Raw genomic sequence first — 16,336 nt, 5'->3', positions numbered from 1 at the left:
ACGTTCAAATTAATAGTGACGACTGCAAAAACACAACACTTGCAACACAGGTTTATTGTAAAAAACACACGTTTATTTAGCGCGCTCAGTTTAAAATTAGTACTGTGTTGAATGTGTGGGGATACAGAGTATTCGGTACTTGGGCTTGTATAAATTAACAAACAAATTTCGAACCAAAACATTAGCTATTTACACAAACAGAGGGGCACAGGTAGAATTTGAAGGGGCGATTGACTTGACTACGAGCTAAAATTGGCCACGTTTGCGGAAAGTTAAATAGTACACGTAGAAAAATTTCTTAACAGCAACTCCTCCTCCTCCGTTGGCGGCTGATCCTCGGCATTCTCACTGCTGGGCAATGGGCGCCGCGGTGGGCGTGGCCACGGCCGGGGACGTGGTGGCGGGATCCGCATTCACGAACTCAATGGAGGCGGAATTGATGCAGTAGCGCTTGCGGGTCGGCTTCGGACCATCCTCGAAGACGTGACCCATGTGGGCGTTGCAGCGGGCGCAGCGGACCTCGGTGCGTATACGTTCTGGATGTGCGATTAGTAGTAAAATATTGCCCCCTATTTAGTTTGTATTTTGCCATTTCGTGGGATTAATTGGACACGTTTTGATTGTTGTTGTTTTTTTTGTTGTTGTGTAGCGCATTTTGTTGACATTTTTTTTACAATAGAATTTTTTTTATTTTTTTTGATCGTTTTGCAAGGTTAATTCAAAGTTTTTCGTTGTAAACAAATCAAACAGAAAGAGAAAATTGATTGCGAAATGGGTGATAAATGAGAAGCAGAGAAAGAATCACAGAAAAGAGCGAAGAAATAACGGCAATAAATGGGAGTGCAAATCGGAGAGCGAAGAACGAGGCGAAGGAGGAGGTGCAGCAGAGAGAGAGAGCGATAATTAACATTGGGTGGCAGGTGAAACAATATGAAATGAAGTCACATAAATTGGCGAATCAGGAATATAGATGATTTTCCGAACGATTTGGCGTACATATTATTTTGGTTAATTAAGCATTTCATGTGTCGTGTTTTCGAGTGTTATAATTTCGGCGATGAGTTAAATGTTTTCGTGTTGTTGGTTAGCAAAACAAACCCCCAAAAAACGTTTACAGGCGTTGTACATTTAGTTTTTTTTTTGTTTTTGAAGCGAGTTAAAAAAAGAGAAATAGAAAATATACGAAAATACACATTATTGGATTGCTTAAAACACTCTATATAGTTTATGGATATAATGTTGGTTAAAGTATTCGGGTTATGTTATTCAAATCAAAACCATTGAACGTGAGTAAAAAGCAACAAACTAAAACGTAAATCGAAATCATAAAAATAACCAAATACATCACCGGAAAATAATACACTTATGCGGAAATATTTAAAAATAAAAGCACCATACACATACAGACACACACATAATGGCCCTGGCCCAAAAATAAAGCCAATCGACCTTGTATATAATGATCTGGTATGTGGAAAAAGCTCGATGATCTATGTAGATTCAAAACCGAAATATTTATGAAAATTGCACTTAACCGAAAGGAAAACATATAAACCAATTAAAGGAAACCTCGTCTGATCCCCAATACATGGTAACCTTGCGCAAACATAACTTTTTGCTAAGCACGTAAGCTCCTACGAAATGGGTTAATTTTTATTAACGTACAATATATCCTATAGATACGATGGGTATGCAAGGGGAGATACTTTTGAGAAGTAGAGTTCATCTACACAGTGAGTGATTGTAAACCGAAAAGAGTGCACAAACCAAGGCAAGGAACTTTAGACTCCCCTTTCCGTTCATAAAACTTTCATAAACTTTATAAAGTTATAATATAGAGATATAGATTTGAAACCGAAACATACATAGGGTAAGTAGGGAAAGTATATAGCAAATGGAATCTGCTGGGCTGATCTACAATACTAATCTCTCACTCCTCGTTCCGCGATACATTTCCAAACATCGTTCTTGTGTATAAGCTATGTGTTTCTTGTTCGTTAAACAGTTTTGCATAATAAACGCCTATAAAATAGCTAAATATCTTTCTTTGCTGGGCCTGCAGCCCTCTATAGACCCGGAGTAGCATCTACCGCTGGTCTATATGGGGCTACTCCTCCGGGTGTAATGGTATTCCTTGTGGTTAACAGGCAGATCGGTCATTATTTCTTGGACGAGGCCGTCGGTGGATCCGCCTTCGATGGCGTCGCACTCTTCACGAAATCGATGGACGCGGAGTTGATGCAGAAGCGGCGATGCTTGGGCGGAGGTCCATCGTCGAAGACGTGGCCCATGTGGGCGGAGCATCGGGAGCAGCGCACCTCGGTGCGCACCATGCCTAGCGTTTTCGAAATGACTACTGTTGGTTTAATCGGTTTACAAGTGATACTCGTGGGTGATATTCGGGTGGAATCGATATGGCATTAGTTGTATTTCATGTGTTTTTGTTTTTAGTTTTATTTTAGAAAGAAAGAAATGTTGAGAAAGTCAGGCGGGATAGAAGAGGGGGATAAGAGAACACAATACTCGGTTAGGAATCAATTTTAGTCGCTTCTTCTCGCTTTGTTGCGCATTCAGGTGCTGCAACGGCAGCAGGAACACTCACTAGTCACAAATCACCGGCACAAGACTAAACACAGTAACAACAACAACGGCAAGGCCAACGGCACAACTACAGTGAACTCTGGGCAGTGGAACAGTTTTGGGGTCGGGGTTCAAGATCAGATTTAAAACACGAAACAAAGCAACAAACAAGGCAACACAAACAGCACAGACTTTAAATGAATAATGCTAGCTACTCGGTTTATAGGGTTCAATTGAGCCATTAACTAATAAGCCTCTTCTTAAAAACTTCCTACTTAATGATTTATACTTTATGGCTTATACACACCATAATCTTTAGAAATGTAAAACAATCAAGCTGAAGGTCATACCAAAATATAAAATATTCTATGCTTAGATTCATATAACTCTGCAATTAATCGTTATCAAGGCTTCTTTATAAACTTGGTAAATATTGACCTGATTTACTTAATACTACTTGTTGATATTATGATTGCTCTTATTCACACATGACAACTAGGCGAATTTTTACTCTAGTCTGGGTTATATTGTCTCCTAGGATAAACGCAAATGAAATTCTCAACTGTTGGGTGCGGCAACGGAACAGCAACTCAAATAAAAACAGAACTCAAAACGCTTTGCAGTAATCAACAGCTAAGAGTGCCGAGCAAGGTCTTGGCCAAAAGTGGGCCGCCTGGCTAATACGCACCTGGTATGCTGGCGTCGCGGTGCAGCGTGACCTTGCCCTTGTCTAGGACATCGTTGAAGGCCGGCCATCCGCATCCCGAGTCGTACTTGGTGTCCGAGCTGAACAGATCCTGGTGGCACACGATGCACTGGTACACGCCCTTCTCGTAGTGCTTGTTGTAGCAACCTGTGGACATTATTGCATTCCATCATTTGTTACTTGGGATTATGAAGGATTTCGAAAGCAGTTTGTTCGAGGATTGGTGTTCCGTCTTTATGGCTGCATGTCTAGTAAGGAGAGACCCACCTGTGAAGGGTCGCTCGGTGCCTGCCTCCTGGGTAACCTGATACTGCACCGGGGTGAGGCGCTTGCGCAGCTCCTCCTTGTTCACCGTAACCTTCTCGCTCTTGTTGTCCATAGTGGCTGCTGGTCCGGAATACCTTTTGTCCGGATTGTCGCTGTATTGGCGTGAATCTGGAATGCAATACAATACTTTGGTATTTGGTTTGCGGTCTGGTCGGGTTGAGTGTGCTTTTCGGTTCGCCAGCAGTTGGGTAATGGAAACTGAGTAGGGGATTTCGTCAAGCTACTGTAAGATTTCCCTCATAATCTGCCCACTTATCGGTGGGACTTTCAACGGAACCTTGGGCCATCTCAACTTGCTTATTTGAATCCGGCCATATGTTGATAAGAAGCTTGGTCGTATCAGCCATGAGTTGCGGAAAATACTTTCTCGAAACTTATAATCATCTTGTTTTCTTAAGAAAACGACTGATAAAGAAGGGATGTGGCTTTACATACCATACCGTATCATTTATACGGTATATGCAGAAAAGTTTGGGCATTTTATGAAGCCAATTTGATTAGAAATATATATGCATAAATATTCTTATTTCATTATTAATCAGAGGCTATAAATAGCGTACAAAATATAGAAAATACGTATAGCTTGGCCAATCAATTTGTTAATGTTTAGCTTTGTTAAGTTCCCCCATTTATTCAGCACACTCTTGAAAACTCGAAATCGAAGTTGTGCATCCAGGGAATTAGTAACACCAATTTTGTATACAAACTTGCCAGCTAATTAATGGAGGTGTAAACAGATTTGTTAAGTGCGGCCATCAAATGGAGTGGAGAAACGCGCATTGGGCCAAAAATAGTTTTATGCCTTTATGCTGCCCGCCCGCCGGCAATCAAGCGGAGTGGCGCCCAAAGCCAAACGAAGGCGAAGGAAAAGCCGAAAAACGAAAATCGAAAAGCGGAGGTGGAGCAGTCACCTTTTATTTTCGGTTTTTCCGAGTGCAACAATAGAAAAGGCAGCCAAGTGTGTCGCGGGCAATTGAAGACAATGAATTCATTGCGAGCAAAGTCAGAAAATAGCGGCGAAATTGCGTTCATATAGAATGCAAATGTATAAAATCAACTCAAATTGTGTCTAAAATTAGCCGATGGCCAATCGATGAGCATGGGCGAACACGCCCACAGGTAATTCAAACTATACCTGCGACTTTTCAGTGCAACTCACCTGAGAAAAAGCGTGGAATGGCGAGTATTCGAGTGCGCCGCAGTGCGTGGCGAGCAGAAAGTGCCAACATTTTGTGGCTAATTTCAGGTGACAACTGCACTTGGCACTGCCTGGTTATTTAATCAGGAAAATGAGCGAAGCAAGGAGGAAAAGTCAATGTTTTGTCCACTGCGCACTGCCCACGCGAGCGAACTAACTAATATTTATGCAATTCGCGTTGCCACTTCCGTCTACATTTCCCACATTTTCCGTTCTATTTTCGTGCGCTTTTCTGCTTTTGAGCGCTTGGCGAGGAGAAAGCGCAGTGCAGAGAAAGTCGCAACTCAATTAGGGAAAATGCGCTCGGAATTGTGCTTCAATGTCAACAGCGGGGAACCGAAAAAAAAAACACTTAATTTTGCCACACTTAAATGGTGCGTCCTTGGGTTTTCTCTAAGCTGGAAATCTACTCACCTGCTGAATAGCGCTCTAAATGGTGCTGATTCTATTTTTGGCCTTTTGTTTATGAATGCGCCAAACGCGGGCGAAAACAAGCGTGCGTCGCAATGTTACGCAGCGGTGGAAAATTAAAAACTAATACAAAAAAAGCTGCTTGGGAAAACAGCTGCACGCGATGAAAATCAAACACCTGGCTGGCTCGCGTTGCCAATCGAATGCTGGATGGTGGGCAACAAGGCAGTACGGTCACGCGAACAGCTGACTGGCCGTGCTGCCAACCGCTGCCTAAGTGGGCTGCACGTCTGGCAACGCTGGGCACTTTGTTATTTTTTGTGGCTCCATAAATTTGCTTATCAGTCATAAAATTTAAGCTAGTGCATTAATTCATCATACTCGCTGCGGGGAAGCACCAGAATTGCACCGACCACTGCCGCACTTCGAAACTATTGCAAATCAGCCGTGCAGGCCGCAGAAGAGACCACACGCAAAGAGGGCGTCAACAAAAAGAAAAAACCGTGGGGGAGGAAACCTGGGCAAAAATACCAGCAAAAGTAATACTCATCAAAATACTCGGCTGAAAACACGTCTTGCACATTTGCGTGGCCATGAGCAACCACAGATACCATCAGGGGGGCAACTACATGCACCCGCGGATCTCCTATCCGCACCACTTCAGCTACGTTTCCTCTTGCGTCAAGTACATGATCTTCCTGCTGAACTTCCTCTTCTGGCTCTTCGGCGGCCTGCTCCTGGCCATCGGCGTGTACGCCTTCATGGACAAACTGAAGGACGGCAACGGCTGGCTGCGCTTGGACACCGTCTACGATGTGATCTTCAACATCTCCCTGGTGATGATCATCGCCGGAGTCATCGTCTTCACGGTCAGCTTCGCCGGCTGTTTGGGTGCGCTGCGCGAGAACACCTGGCTGCTAAAGTTGTACTCCATGTGCCTGCTTCTCTTCTTCATACTCGAGATGTCGCTGGCCATCATCTGCTTCGTTTTCCCGCAGTACATGAACTCCTTCCTCGAGTACCAGTTCACAGACAAAATCATTCACTCGTACCGCGACGACTCCGACCTGCAGAACTTCATCGACTTTGCCCAGCAGGAGTTTAAGTGCTGCGGCCTGAGCAACGCAGGCTACCAGGATTGGAGTGAGTAGTTGATTCTTAAGCCACAAACGAAATAATTCCATGTCCGTATGCATACAGGCAAGAACGAGTACTTCAACTGCTCATCGCCGTCGGTGGAGAGATGTGGAGTGCCCTACAGCTGCTGTATTAATGCCACCGATATCAGCTCCGGCCTGGTGAACATCATGTGTGGCTATGGCGTGCAGGAGCACTCAGTGGCCGCCGCCAGCAAGCGCATCTGGACCAGCGGCTGCATCGAGATCGTGCGCGTATGGGTCGAGAGGAATCTGTATGTGATTGCCGGCGTTGCCCTGGGCATAGCCCTGCTGCAGTTGTTCGTCATCTATCTGGCCAAGACCCTGGAGGGACAGATCGACCTGCAGAAGTCGCGCTGGTCGTGAGTGCAATGCCACCATCCGTACCTTTACGGATATCCGCCCTGCGAAGACGACCCGTATTACAATTCGCGGATGTGAGGCGGTCTTTTTTGGTCCTGCCCGTGCTCAAATAGTTTCAAACCGAATCCCACTCCTAGAATAATCCATAGCTCCCTATATACCATCTCTTGTGTTTTCGATAGATTTAAGTTCTAATGTCCCACAAAAATAGTATTTCAATAGTATCATACTCTCCTAGGCTTAGGAAAAAGTATTTATATTCCTTTGTGTTCGTTCGCAGAGTGAAGCTCTGTATGTTTTTTAAACGTCAGCGTATTCTTAGTCACAAGTAAAGTCGAACAAATCTAAAGTTTTACTCATATACGTATGCAATATCAGACTATTTAAAAGACACTTGTATATAAGCTAGCGAGTTCCATAAGAAATATGCATTTAAAATGACTTATATGTAACGACGAAACCAAAACTGCATGCATGTTTGTTAAATTGAAAAACATACTAGATACATAGATACAAGACTTATTATCATTTTTAAGTATCTGTGCGCGTGTTTGTCTGCAAACGTTGTTGTAGTGCGTATTTAAATACAGGCATTCTATACGTGTAATCGTGACTTTTTATATGGGGGATATAGCACAAAGTACCTGGCTTATCGCTCCATTTGGTTATTCCAATCTTGTTCTTACGATTGATCTATAATCTACAATTTTCGGCGCCTTGGAGGATGTCCGGCACTGAGTTTAGTTTGGGTCATCAGATAACTCTATCAATCTATACCAAAGTTGCGAAATTCTACAAAAATACATACGTATTAAGTAACCGCAATCTCGAACAATTCCAAGTTGTTGAACTTTGAGCCTAAGTGGGCCAGTGCAGATAAGCAAATAATCTAAGCAATTATGAGGAGTATGCGCGACGGGGACAGTAATCCGACCCCCAATGAAGATAGTCTTACATATACACTGGGTGTTTATTATTATAAGCAATCACATGCAATTGCCAACTTGTATAAAAAGTGAAAAGCAAAGAATTGTTATCTCATGCTTAGTACTTGATAATGGATCGGATGCTCTCGCCCTTGTGCATCAGGTCGAATGCCTCGTTGATCTGCGACAGCGGCAGCTCGTGGGTGATGAACTCGTCCACCAGCAGATCCTTCTTCAGGTAGTCCTCCACCAATTTGGGAACATCCGAAACGGAGCGCCAGCCTCCGAAGGCGGAACCCTTCCACACGCGACCCACGACCAGCTGGAAGGGTCGCGTGGAGATCTCCTGGCCAGCGCCGGCCACTCCAATCACCACCGAGGTGCCCCAGCCCTTGTGCGTGGCCTCCAAGGCGGAGCGCATGGTGTTCACATTGCCAATGCATTCGAAGGTGTAATCGAATCCACCATCGGTCAGATCGATCAGGTAGTTCTGGATCGAACCCTTGTCGGCCACATCCTTGGGGTTGACAAAGTCGGTGAATCCAAACTTCTTGGCCAGCTCAAACTTGTCGGGATTGATGTCAATGCCGTAGATCTTGCCGGCGCCAGCCTTCTTGCAGCCCAAGCCCACGGCCAAGCCAACAGCTCCTAAGCCCCAAACTGCGCAAGTGCTACCGGGTTCCACCTGAAATGAGGCGTTGGTAAGTCAGTGATGTGGTGAAAGTTCCACAAACCCACCTTGGCAGTGTTGAGGGCGGCTCCGTAGCCTGTGGAAATGCCGCAGCCCAGCAGGCAGACCTTCTCCAGCGGCGCCTTCTCGTTGATCTTTGTCAGCGAAATGTCGGCAACCACGGTGTACTCTGCGAAGGTGGAGGTGCCCATGAAGTGGAACAACTGCTGTCCCTTGCAGCTGAGACGGGAGGTGCCCTCGGGCATGACTCCAGCGCCCTGGGTAAGTCGGATCTTCTGGCAGAGATTCGTCTTGCCGCTCTTGCAGAACTTGCACTCGTTGCACTGGGGGATGTAGAGAGCGATGACATGGTCGCCAGCCTTGAAGTTGGTCACGCCCTCGCCGACACTCTCCACGATTCCGGCGCCCTCGTGGCCCAGCACCACTGGGAACAGGCCCTCCGGATCGGCACCGCTCAGGGTGAAGGCGTCCGTGTGGCAGACGCCCGTGGCCGTGATCTTGATGCGCACCTTTTGGAGTCATGCAGTATGGTAATTAGTTAAACCTGTAACGTATCTCACTTTCCGAACTGAACTAACCTCATGAGCCTTGGGCGGCGCCACCTCGATATCCTCGATGACCAGCGGCTTCTTTGCCTCCCAAGCGACGGCGGCCTTGCATGTGATTACCTGCGATTGATTGTTGATTGACAGCCTGGGTGTGTTTCTGCTAATTAAAATTCCAGTTGTTGCACTCACCTTGCCCTTGGTAGCAGACATCTTTGTAGTATAGTTTAGTGGAGAGTTTAGCGACAAGATCCAATTGGCGAATGGAGAACGAATGGAAAATGAATGACGACAAGGAAGAGGAGGCGGGAAAAGGCCGGTTGGCGCAGTGTGACCGGACAGCGATCGATAAGAAAACCCTGAAAGCTCACCTGCACTTAGGAACTATTTATTTGGCTTATGCGGCTACATTAACGTGTATTTGTATTTTTCCTATACGATTTTAAAAATACTTCTTTGAAACAAATTAAAAAGATATAATTTCAGTATATGTGAAAAAAAGTTAATAAAAATTACAACTATTTTAAAAATTTGTTAACTTTTATGTTTATTTTTCTTAAACTTCTTTATTTCAATGCACAACATAACGAAAGAACTATAGAATATATAGCCTCTGCAGGATCACTTTACTTTTTGTACTTTTTGGTCACACCTGCATATAGAATCGCAGCCAACTTTGCGTTGCTCAAGTCAGCTGTTCTCGTTGAAAGTAGACTGTTATTCCTTAAACCGTTACAAGAGCTAAAAACAAAAGCTACTCACTAAACAAACTAAAAATATTGTTAAGTGACAAATTGTGTATTTATAAGCACTACATAACCTAAACAGTATAATTTTGCTATTGAAATACCTGCATTTTAAAAAGTTAAACATGCCGCCCGCGCAGGCGCCAAGTTTTTTGTAAACATTGCCGCCCAACCCAAAATGCAACAACAGCAGCCCCCTAAAAACGCCAATGAACGCAAAATCGGCACAAGGACGTGCCAGCCGCCCAGGAAAAATCAATAACAACACAGCCGCGAAGCGACAAAGGCCGGAAGTGCACTTTTTGCATTACTGGGCGTTAAGTAACGTCACAGCGAACGAAAAAATTTGTCTGCTCCCAGCGAAGGTGATGTAGTTTTTTGCGCCAAAGCCAAGTGGAAAATTCGGAAAATGGTGGGCAAAGGCTCGAGCGGCCTGGGCGGAGACACCAGTACGGGCAGCAAGGAACGCCCTGTTTTCATTCCGCCCCGGAAACGTCAACAAACCAAGTCGGAGGCCAAGAAGCAGAACTATGTGGATCACATCGTCAGTGTGCAGGTGAAAATAATATAATTATATACAAAAATAACTAAAAGAGTGCTTCAATAACTATCAATTCATGTTCTACGCTTTATAAGCCCCATATTTGGCTTATTATAAGTGCATCTTTAAGATATAAAAGTCGCGAATTCTTCAGTTCTAACTTTTACTATTGAATTCAAGTTAATTATGACGAAATCATTACGATCATCACACATTGATTTATGTTTTTGTGGTTATAAGGGTTATTGATCAACTTTTGATTGCTTCTCCTCCAGCAAAATCGGCCCAAGTTGTCGCCCTCCAATCCGGGACTTGAGGAGGAGCTCCGCAAGTCCAAGCTGATCATCAAGAACAAGCAGCCGCTGCCGCAGCTGCCGGGAGAGCTGGGTGTGCCCAGTGCCCACGACACCCTGGCTAGCACACACTCGGCCAGCTCGACGCAGCACAGCCAGAAGTCAGCCAGATCGAACAGTAATCTCAACGAGCTGCAGAACTTCGAATCCATATCGCAGGGCACCAAGTCGACGTCGCAGCGGCACGAGAGCAGCACGGTGACTCCCAGCAGCTGTTGCTATTCGGAGAGTAGCCTGGACGCCAAGTTGAGCAAGTCGCAGGACTGCCTGAGCAACCGGTCGTCCTCCAAGAAGCGGGTCAACATCCGGACAAGCGATCTGCCCGGCCAGGGGCGCAATCAGCGCTCCTCACCGGAGATCGCTAACTACGAGGATCTGGAGTCCGGCGAAACGAGTGTGCTGAACAACTACGACCAAAGTCTAGAGCGGGGCTATCAGGCGCGCAAGGAGGGCGGCGGCAACTACCTGACCATGACGGGCACCATTAAGCGGGGTCGCAAGAAGGGCCAGTCCGTGGACCTACAGATCAACATCAGTCGCGAGGAGCTGGAGCAGCTGAACGCCCATGCGATGGCCAGCGACACCCAGAAGGGTGGCAATTTGTGCTGCACCTGCAGCTGTGGCACCGGCCTCCACATCCTGCTCATCTCGCTGTTTTGCCTGCCGTTCGTGACCGTCGTTTCGGCGGTGTACTCCTTCTACATTGGAACGCTCACCTGGTACAATATGTTCAACTATTACTGCGAGGAGAGGACGTACCTGCACAAGATCCTGGTGACGCCGCTGCTGTTCGTGATCTATCCGCTGGCCATTGTGCTGTGCACCTTCGGACTGGGCATCTACTCGGGATTGCGGCAGCTGAGTCTGCAGTACAGTAGTTGGGTGAACGACATCACGGATATCGAGAAGGGATTCTACGGCTGGTTGTGCGGATTCCTGCGCATGCCCGACTGCAGTCCCTACGAGGTCGTCATCCTGACCGACATTTGTGTGGCGCCGCAGGATCCTCAGCGGCTGCACATCAACAAACCGCGCCAGGAACTATCCATGTAGGATGTGAGGATGTGGGGTGTTCCTGGTTCCAGTTTCGTTTCGACCATAAGTGTGATATAAAAAACGTAATTACATACGCAGATCGACACATTAAGTTTCCTTTGGCCAAATTTGTTCCTTTCAACTTGACATGATCGCATGTCTCTGCAATAGCAGCTTTAGTGAATGGAAATACAGTATATATATATATATATATAGATATCAAAGCCACAACATACATAATCCAAGCCCTAGAAAGTCTTAAGTTACTAGAGATCTAACACTCGCACAGCGTCTATAAAGCCAGAAAACTTCTAAATAGATCGGTAGTCCGAATTTCAAATAATCTTGCAAGTGTCAGTCAAAAGTGAAAACTGCTCAGTAGTTAGAGGTTCAAATTAATTTTTTGTCTGATCAGAAGTGATGGGGAAACCCCATTAAACCAATTTATTGTAATTTCGAAAATAGTTCAACAATTAACTGCTTGCTTATCTCAAATCCATCCACTATAATTTATGACAATTTGCAAGGTTATCAAAACAAAAAAAGAAGACAGTAAACTGTTGTAGTTGGGCACTAGCCAGCAAACTTGAAACTCAGCTTTCCTTTCTATAACTCCAAGCCAAATTTAAAACTGTTTACGGAACGTATAGCATTTACAGAATATGATGCATTTATCTTCAAAATGAACTAAAACCAAATAAAACAGCCAACTTAATGCGCAGTTGACGTGATGGAAACTTTTTCTTAGTTTTAAGCAAACATTTTTTATTTCTACGTCAATAAAAAACCGCAGCAAAGCCACACGGACATTTATACACATACTTATATAAGCAAACGTTTTTAAAATAGAAATTCTATATGTTAAGAACCCGAATATCAAACACTTATTGAAATGAATATATTAGCCAGAGAAATAAAGCCAATAAAACCGTATAGCAAACACAAGCAAACTTGTTAATCTTATTGCGTTCTTAAATGGGAAAAGCTACACATTATTCTATTTGCATAAATATTTGTACATATTTCTATTTCAATTAACTGCCAGCAGCGCAAGCCTATAAATCAAGTGATAACGTATCGTTTTGGGTACGTTTGTGTACACTTGCCAAATTTGTATTAAAATACTATTTAAAATAGAAATATTTTTTTTGTTCTTATTTATTTTTATTCTCTTTTCATTTTAATTTGCTTACCCATAATCGAACGACATACTATTATGAATTTATTATGTTAATAAAATATTTTCAGTGTATTTTAGAAGAAAGGCTCGAACAGAACGGCGGAGCTTTTTCTCCGTTTTGTTTTTGCCGGCGAAACGCCCACACGGCACATGTAAACACATGGAGTAAATACAAAACAGCTGTTTTCGCGGTTGGTCGTAGCAAGTGAGAGAACGAACAGCAACAAATTACAGGCGAGAGCGAATAAAATGAACTTGAGGGGCTCGTCTTACTAGACAATAACTGTAATTTAAGCAGAAGGCAGAAATATAAGTACCGCTATTCCGGCAAACATCTAATGTGAGAAACAAAGTTAGATGATAACATTGTTTAACTTCTGCACTTCACAGCCAATATAACCGATAATAACTGTATTCCGGTCTAAGCAAACACACACATAAATAGGCAAATTTAGAAAAATATATTATATACATAAATACATATATGTATAAACTTACTTGCCAGCACAGCATATCGGGCAGATCGGATACTGAATTCAGTGCTAAATCGGCTTTCAAAGCGAACGGTTGTGCAACGGAAAGTGGAAATACTAGAAATCAAGCGGTAATCATGGCAACAGACAATTTAACAGCTGTTCTCCACGGCATCGAGGACCTGCGATTGGTAAGTTGAAGCCGGAAATAAAACAAGCGACTGCTAATTCACTTCCTGCAGGAGCAACGCCCAATTCCGGAAATCGCCGACGATGGTAAGGGATTCATACACTTATAAAAAATCACGATGTATACGCATTTTGTTAAGTTTGAACTAGAGAAAAACTACAATAAAAATCTAATTTCCAAAAATATTATTTAATCATAGTTATTAAAGTAATAAAATGTAGTGATTTCCTGAGTTATAAATGGCTATAATAATTGATAATAATAATAACTTTTGACAGCACAGATTAATAAATTATCATGAATTCAGATATTTAGATATTTTAGATCCTTGTTATATCGTATGTCCTAATTGTTATTGCCTAGGATTTGATTTATGGATACATGCAACTAATTGCTTTCGTATTGCCTTCTCCTGCTCAGAGGTTCTCCTGGCCATGGACAGCGTGGGCATCTGCGGATCCGACGTGCACTACCTTGCCCACGGACGCATCGGTGACTTTGTGCTGACCAAGCCGATGATCATTGGCCACGAGGCAGCCGGCGTGGTGGCCAAGCTGGGCAAGAATGTGACCACCCTCAAGGTGGGCGACCGCGTGGCCATTGAGCCGGGAGTGCCCTGCCGCTACTGCGATCACTGCAAACAGGGGCAATACAACCTGTGCGCCGACATGGTCTTCTGCGCTACACCTCCGTACGATGGAAACCTGACCAGGTACTACAAACACGCAGCCGACTTCTGCTTCAAGCTGCCGGATCACGTCAGCATGGAGGAGGGAGCCCTGCTGGAGCCACTGTCCGTGGGAGTTCACGCCTGCCGTCGCGCAGGAGTCGGTCTGGGCTCAAAGGTGCTCATTCTGGGCGCTGGTCCAATTGGTTTGGTTACCCTGCTGGTAAGAAAGTCGATTAATATGTCACCAACTTAAATAGGTTGAACTCTTTTACCCACCTAGGCTGCCCAAGCCATGGGTGCCTCTGAGATTCTCATCACCGATCTGGTGCAGCATCGTTTGGATGTTGCCAAGGAGCTGGGCGCCACACACACGTTGCTCCTGCAGCGGGATCAGCCCGCCGAGGAGACCGTCAAGGTTGTTCACCAGACGATGAGCGAGGTGCCGGACAAGTCCATCGACTGCTGTGGAGCCGAGAGCAGTGCCCGCCTGGCCATCTTTGTAAGTGGATCAGTATTGCGTATGGGTGGATTACCAGTCACTAACCACTTTCCTTTCAGGCCACTCGCTCCGGCGGAGTAGTAGTGGTTGTGGGCATGGGAGCGCCCGAGGTCAAGCTGCCCCTGATCAACGCTTTGGCACGTGAGATCGACATTCGTGGCGTCTTCCGCTACTGCAATGAGTAAGTTATCGGTAGATTCGGCGGGGCAACATCGTGGGTCAAATCAACTACTGATAACTCCGCATCTCTAGCTATTCCGCCGCTTTGGCTCTGGTGGCTTCGGGCAAGGTGAACGTGAAGCGTCTAGTGACGCACCACTACGACATCACGGAGACGGCTGAGGCGTTTGAGACCTCCCGCCGCGGCACCGGAGGCGCTATCAAGGTCATGATCCACGTCCAGCCGCGGGACGCGAACAACAAAGTCAAGTTCTGAATACAAACTCTTATCTATAAACCAAATAGTTCTTATTTTTGGTGTCTTGGAGCAATTCCAAGCTTGGTTTGTTATCGCCTTCAGGTTTTTCGTCTATATTTAGGTTGGCTGCTGACTTATGCACCTACATGTGGACATGTAGATAAGTATCTTTAGTAAATGGGTAAATATTGGTAACCATGTTATATTTTTACATTTGATTTTTGTATGGTAATACTTTTCCGATGGCTTGAAAAACCATCTTATCCTAAAAATAAGTTATAGATTATAGTTAGGGTCGAGATCTAAAACAAATACTGTATGTACTCCACGGCTTGCTCCGGTGCTCTGGGCTCCCCCTCGGCATCGAAGTCAATCAGCTCCGGCTGCCTGTTCCGGGCAATGTATCGCAGGTAGCCACGTGTGCTCTCCATTCGCACTGACAACTTGATGTCCCAGCCGTCGCGACGTGGCGATGTGAAGATGGTGGAGCCGTGGCAGTTGACCATCTGCAGCCAGCGGGTGAAGCCCACGCCCAGGTAGTTAGACGCCTTGTCCACGATCAAAATGGGCAGATCCTCGCTGGCCAGCAGGCGGATCAGCTTGCGCAGCATCCTCTTCTGAATGGGCCAGTAGTAGCAGGCAGGATCATATAGCATCACCAGCATATCGCTGCTGCTCTCTTCCCGCAGCTCGAAGTAATTCATTGGCTTGGAGTCCAGCGATGGAGTGGCGCCCAGGACTACGGCACGGAACAGCTGATCCCCCAGCAGCTGGTCGCAAAACTCCCTCAGGTACTTGGCGCTGACCAGCTTGTGCATATCGTACACTCGGCCCTCGCAGTCCTTGCCATAGATTCGCGGTGGCAATCCCTTCCTGTAGCTGCCAAAGTCGTCGGGATTTAGGTTCGAATTGAACTCCGCGATGTTGGAGATGTCACGCAATCCAAACAATATTCGACCGACGTACTCTTGTGCCAACTCATCGAGCAGCCTTATCCACTTGTCCAAGGTGTCTCCGTGCCGGTTCTTAACAAAGTGAAACGCCACCACCGTTGGCCCATCAAATGTGAATCTCCCTCTCGGCGATTTCCTCTCCGCTTCCGTTACTGGTGGTAGCCACAGAACCCATGGAATGGAGTTGTTGTCAATGGTGTCGGTCTTCACAAGAGCCATTTTCTCCGGACGGGAAATCGCTCAAGTAACTGTATCGTTGTTCCGAGAGATACATTTCCTTTTATACACTGCATCATCGTTTCAATTTCACAACCAAAAAAGCTCACAGCAGCGAGCTTTTCTTAACATTGATTATGTTTGGAGTTTAACAGCTG

At 45.3% G+C, this 16,336-nt stretch overlaps 6 protein-coding genes across 9 annotated transcripts; 3 read left to right on the top strand and 3 right to left on the bottom strand.

Moving 5' to 3' along the window:
• Positions 1 to 51: 51 nt before the first annotated feature.
• On the bottom strand, positions 52 to 5,417 carry LOC117144764 (methionine-R-sulfoxide reductase B1). 4 transcript variants are annotated; one of them, XM_033310126.1, is made up of 4 exons: positions 5,226 to 5,417; positions 3,554 to 3,721; positions 3,269 to 3,433; positions 52 to 569 (listed from the first exon to the last, which is right to left on the bottom strand). In XM_033310126.1, exons 2-4 carry the CDS (start codon positions 3,663 to 3,665, stop codon positions 346 to 348), a joined length of 501 nt encoding a protein of 166 aa, XP_033166017.1. In that variant the 5' UTR covers positions 3,666 to 3,721; positions 5,226 to 5,417; the 3' UTR covers positions 52 to 345. The 4 variants fall into 4 exon arrangements, with proteins under 4 accessions (XP_033166017.1, XP_033166013.1, XP_033166015.1 ...); XM_033310122.1 differs by lacking the exon at positions 5,226 to 5,417 and adding an exon at positions 4,773 to 5,034; XM_033310124.1 differs by lacking the exon at positions 5,226 to 5,417 and adding an exon at positions 4,773 to 5,030 and having other exon boundaries at positions 52 to 536.
• Positions 5,418 to 5,510: 93 nt separating this feature from the next.
• Positions 5,511 to 7,340, top strand: LOC117144758 (tetraspanin-33). The gene is made up of 2 exons (XM_033310117.1): positions 5,511 to 6,365; positions 6,423 to 7,340. Exons 1-2 carry the CDS (start codon positions 5,816 to 5,818, stop codon positions 6,743 to 6,745), a joined length of 873 nt encoding a protein of 290 aa, XP_033166008.1. The 5' UTR covers positions 5,511 to 5,815; the 3' UTR covers positions 6,746 to 7,340.
• A 353-nt stretch (positions 7,341 to 7,693) lies between these two features.
• On the bottom strand, positions 7,694 to 9,220 carry LOC117144757 (alcohol dehydrogenase class-3). The gene is made up of 4 exons (XM_033310116.1): positions 9,097 to 9,220; positions 8,938 to 9,027; positions 8,407 to 8,868; positions 7,694 to 8,353 (listed from the first exon to the last, which is right to left on the bottom strand). The coding sequence occupies exons 1-4, from the start codon at positions 9,115 to 9,117 to the stop codon at positions 7,787 to 7,789; spliced, it is 1,140 nt and encodes a 379-aa protein (XP_033166007.1). The 5' UTR covers positions 9,118 to 9,220; the 3' UTR covers positions 7,694 to 7,786.
• Positions 9,221 to 9,651: 431 nt separating this feature from the next.
• LOC117145143 lies at positions 9,652 to 12,512 on the top strand. The gene is made up of 2 exons (XM_033310683.1): positions 9,652 to 10,206; positions 10,467 to 12,512. The coding sequence occupies exons 1-2, from the start codon at positions 10,060 to 10,062 to the stop codon at positions 11,595 to 11,597; spliced, it is 1,278 nt and encodes a 425-aa protein (XP_033166574.1). The 5' UTR covers positions 9,652 to 10,059; the 3' UTR covers positions 11,598 to 12,512.
• A 767-nt stretch (positions 12,513 to 13,279) lies between these two features.
• Positions 13,280 to 15,048, top strand: LOC117144888 (sorbitol dehydrogenase). Its single transcript, XM_033310309.1, has 6 exons — positions 13,280 to 13,423; positions 13,475 to 13,508; positions 13,843 to 14,312; positions 14,373 to 14,591; positions 14,651 to 14,772; positions 14,844 to 15,048. The coding sequence occupies exons 1-6, from the start codon at positions 13,370 to 13,372 to the stop codon at positions 15,025 to 15,027; spliced, it is 1,083 nt and encodes a 360-aa protein (XP_033166200.1). The 5' UTR covers positions 13,280 to 13,369; the 3' UTR covers positions 15,028 to 15,048.
• Positions 15,043 to 16,260, bottom strand: LOC117144889. The gene has a single exon (XM_033310310.1). It carries the CDS (start codon positions 16,179 to 16,181, stop codon positions 15,312 to 15,314), a length of 870 nt encoding a protein of 289 aa, XP_033166201.1. The 5' UTR covers positions 16,182 to 16,260; the 3' UTR covers positions 15,043 to 15,311.
• Positions 16,261 to 16,336: the final 76 nt, after the last annotated feature.

The sequence above is a fragment of the Drosophila mauritiana genome, chromosome 3R, assembly GCF_004382145.1.
Source record: "Drosophila mauritiana strain mau12 chromosome 3R, ASM438214v1, whole genome shotgun sequence".
In the NCBI taxonomy this organism is placed as follows: Eukaryota; Metazoa; Arthropoda; class Insecta; order Diptera; family Drosophilidae; genus Drosophila; species Drosophila mauritiana.
This window is presented reverse-complemented; position numbering and strand designations above follow the sequence as displayed.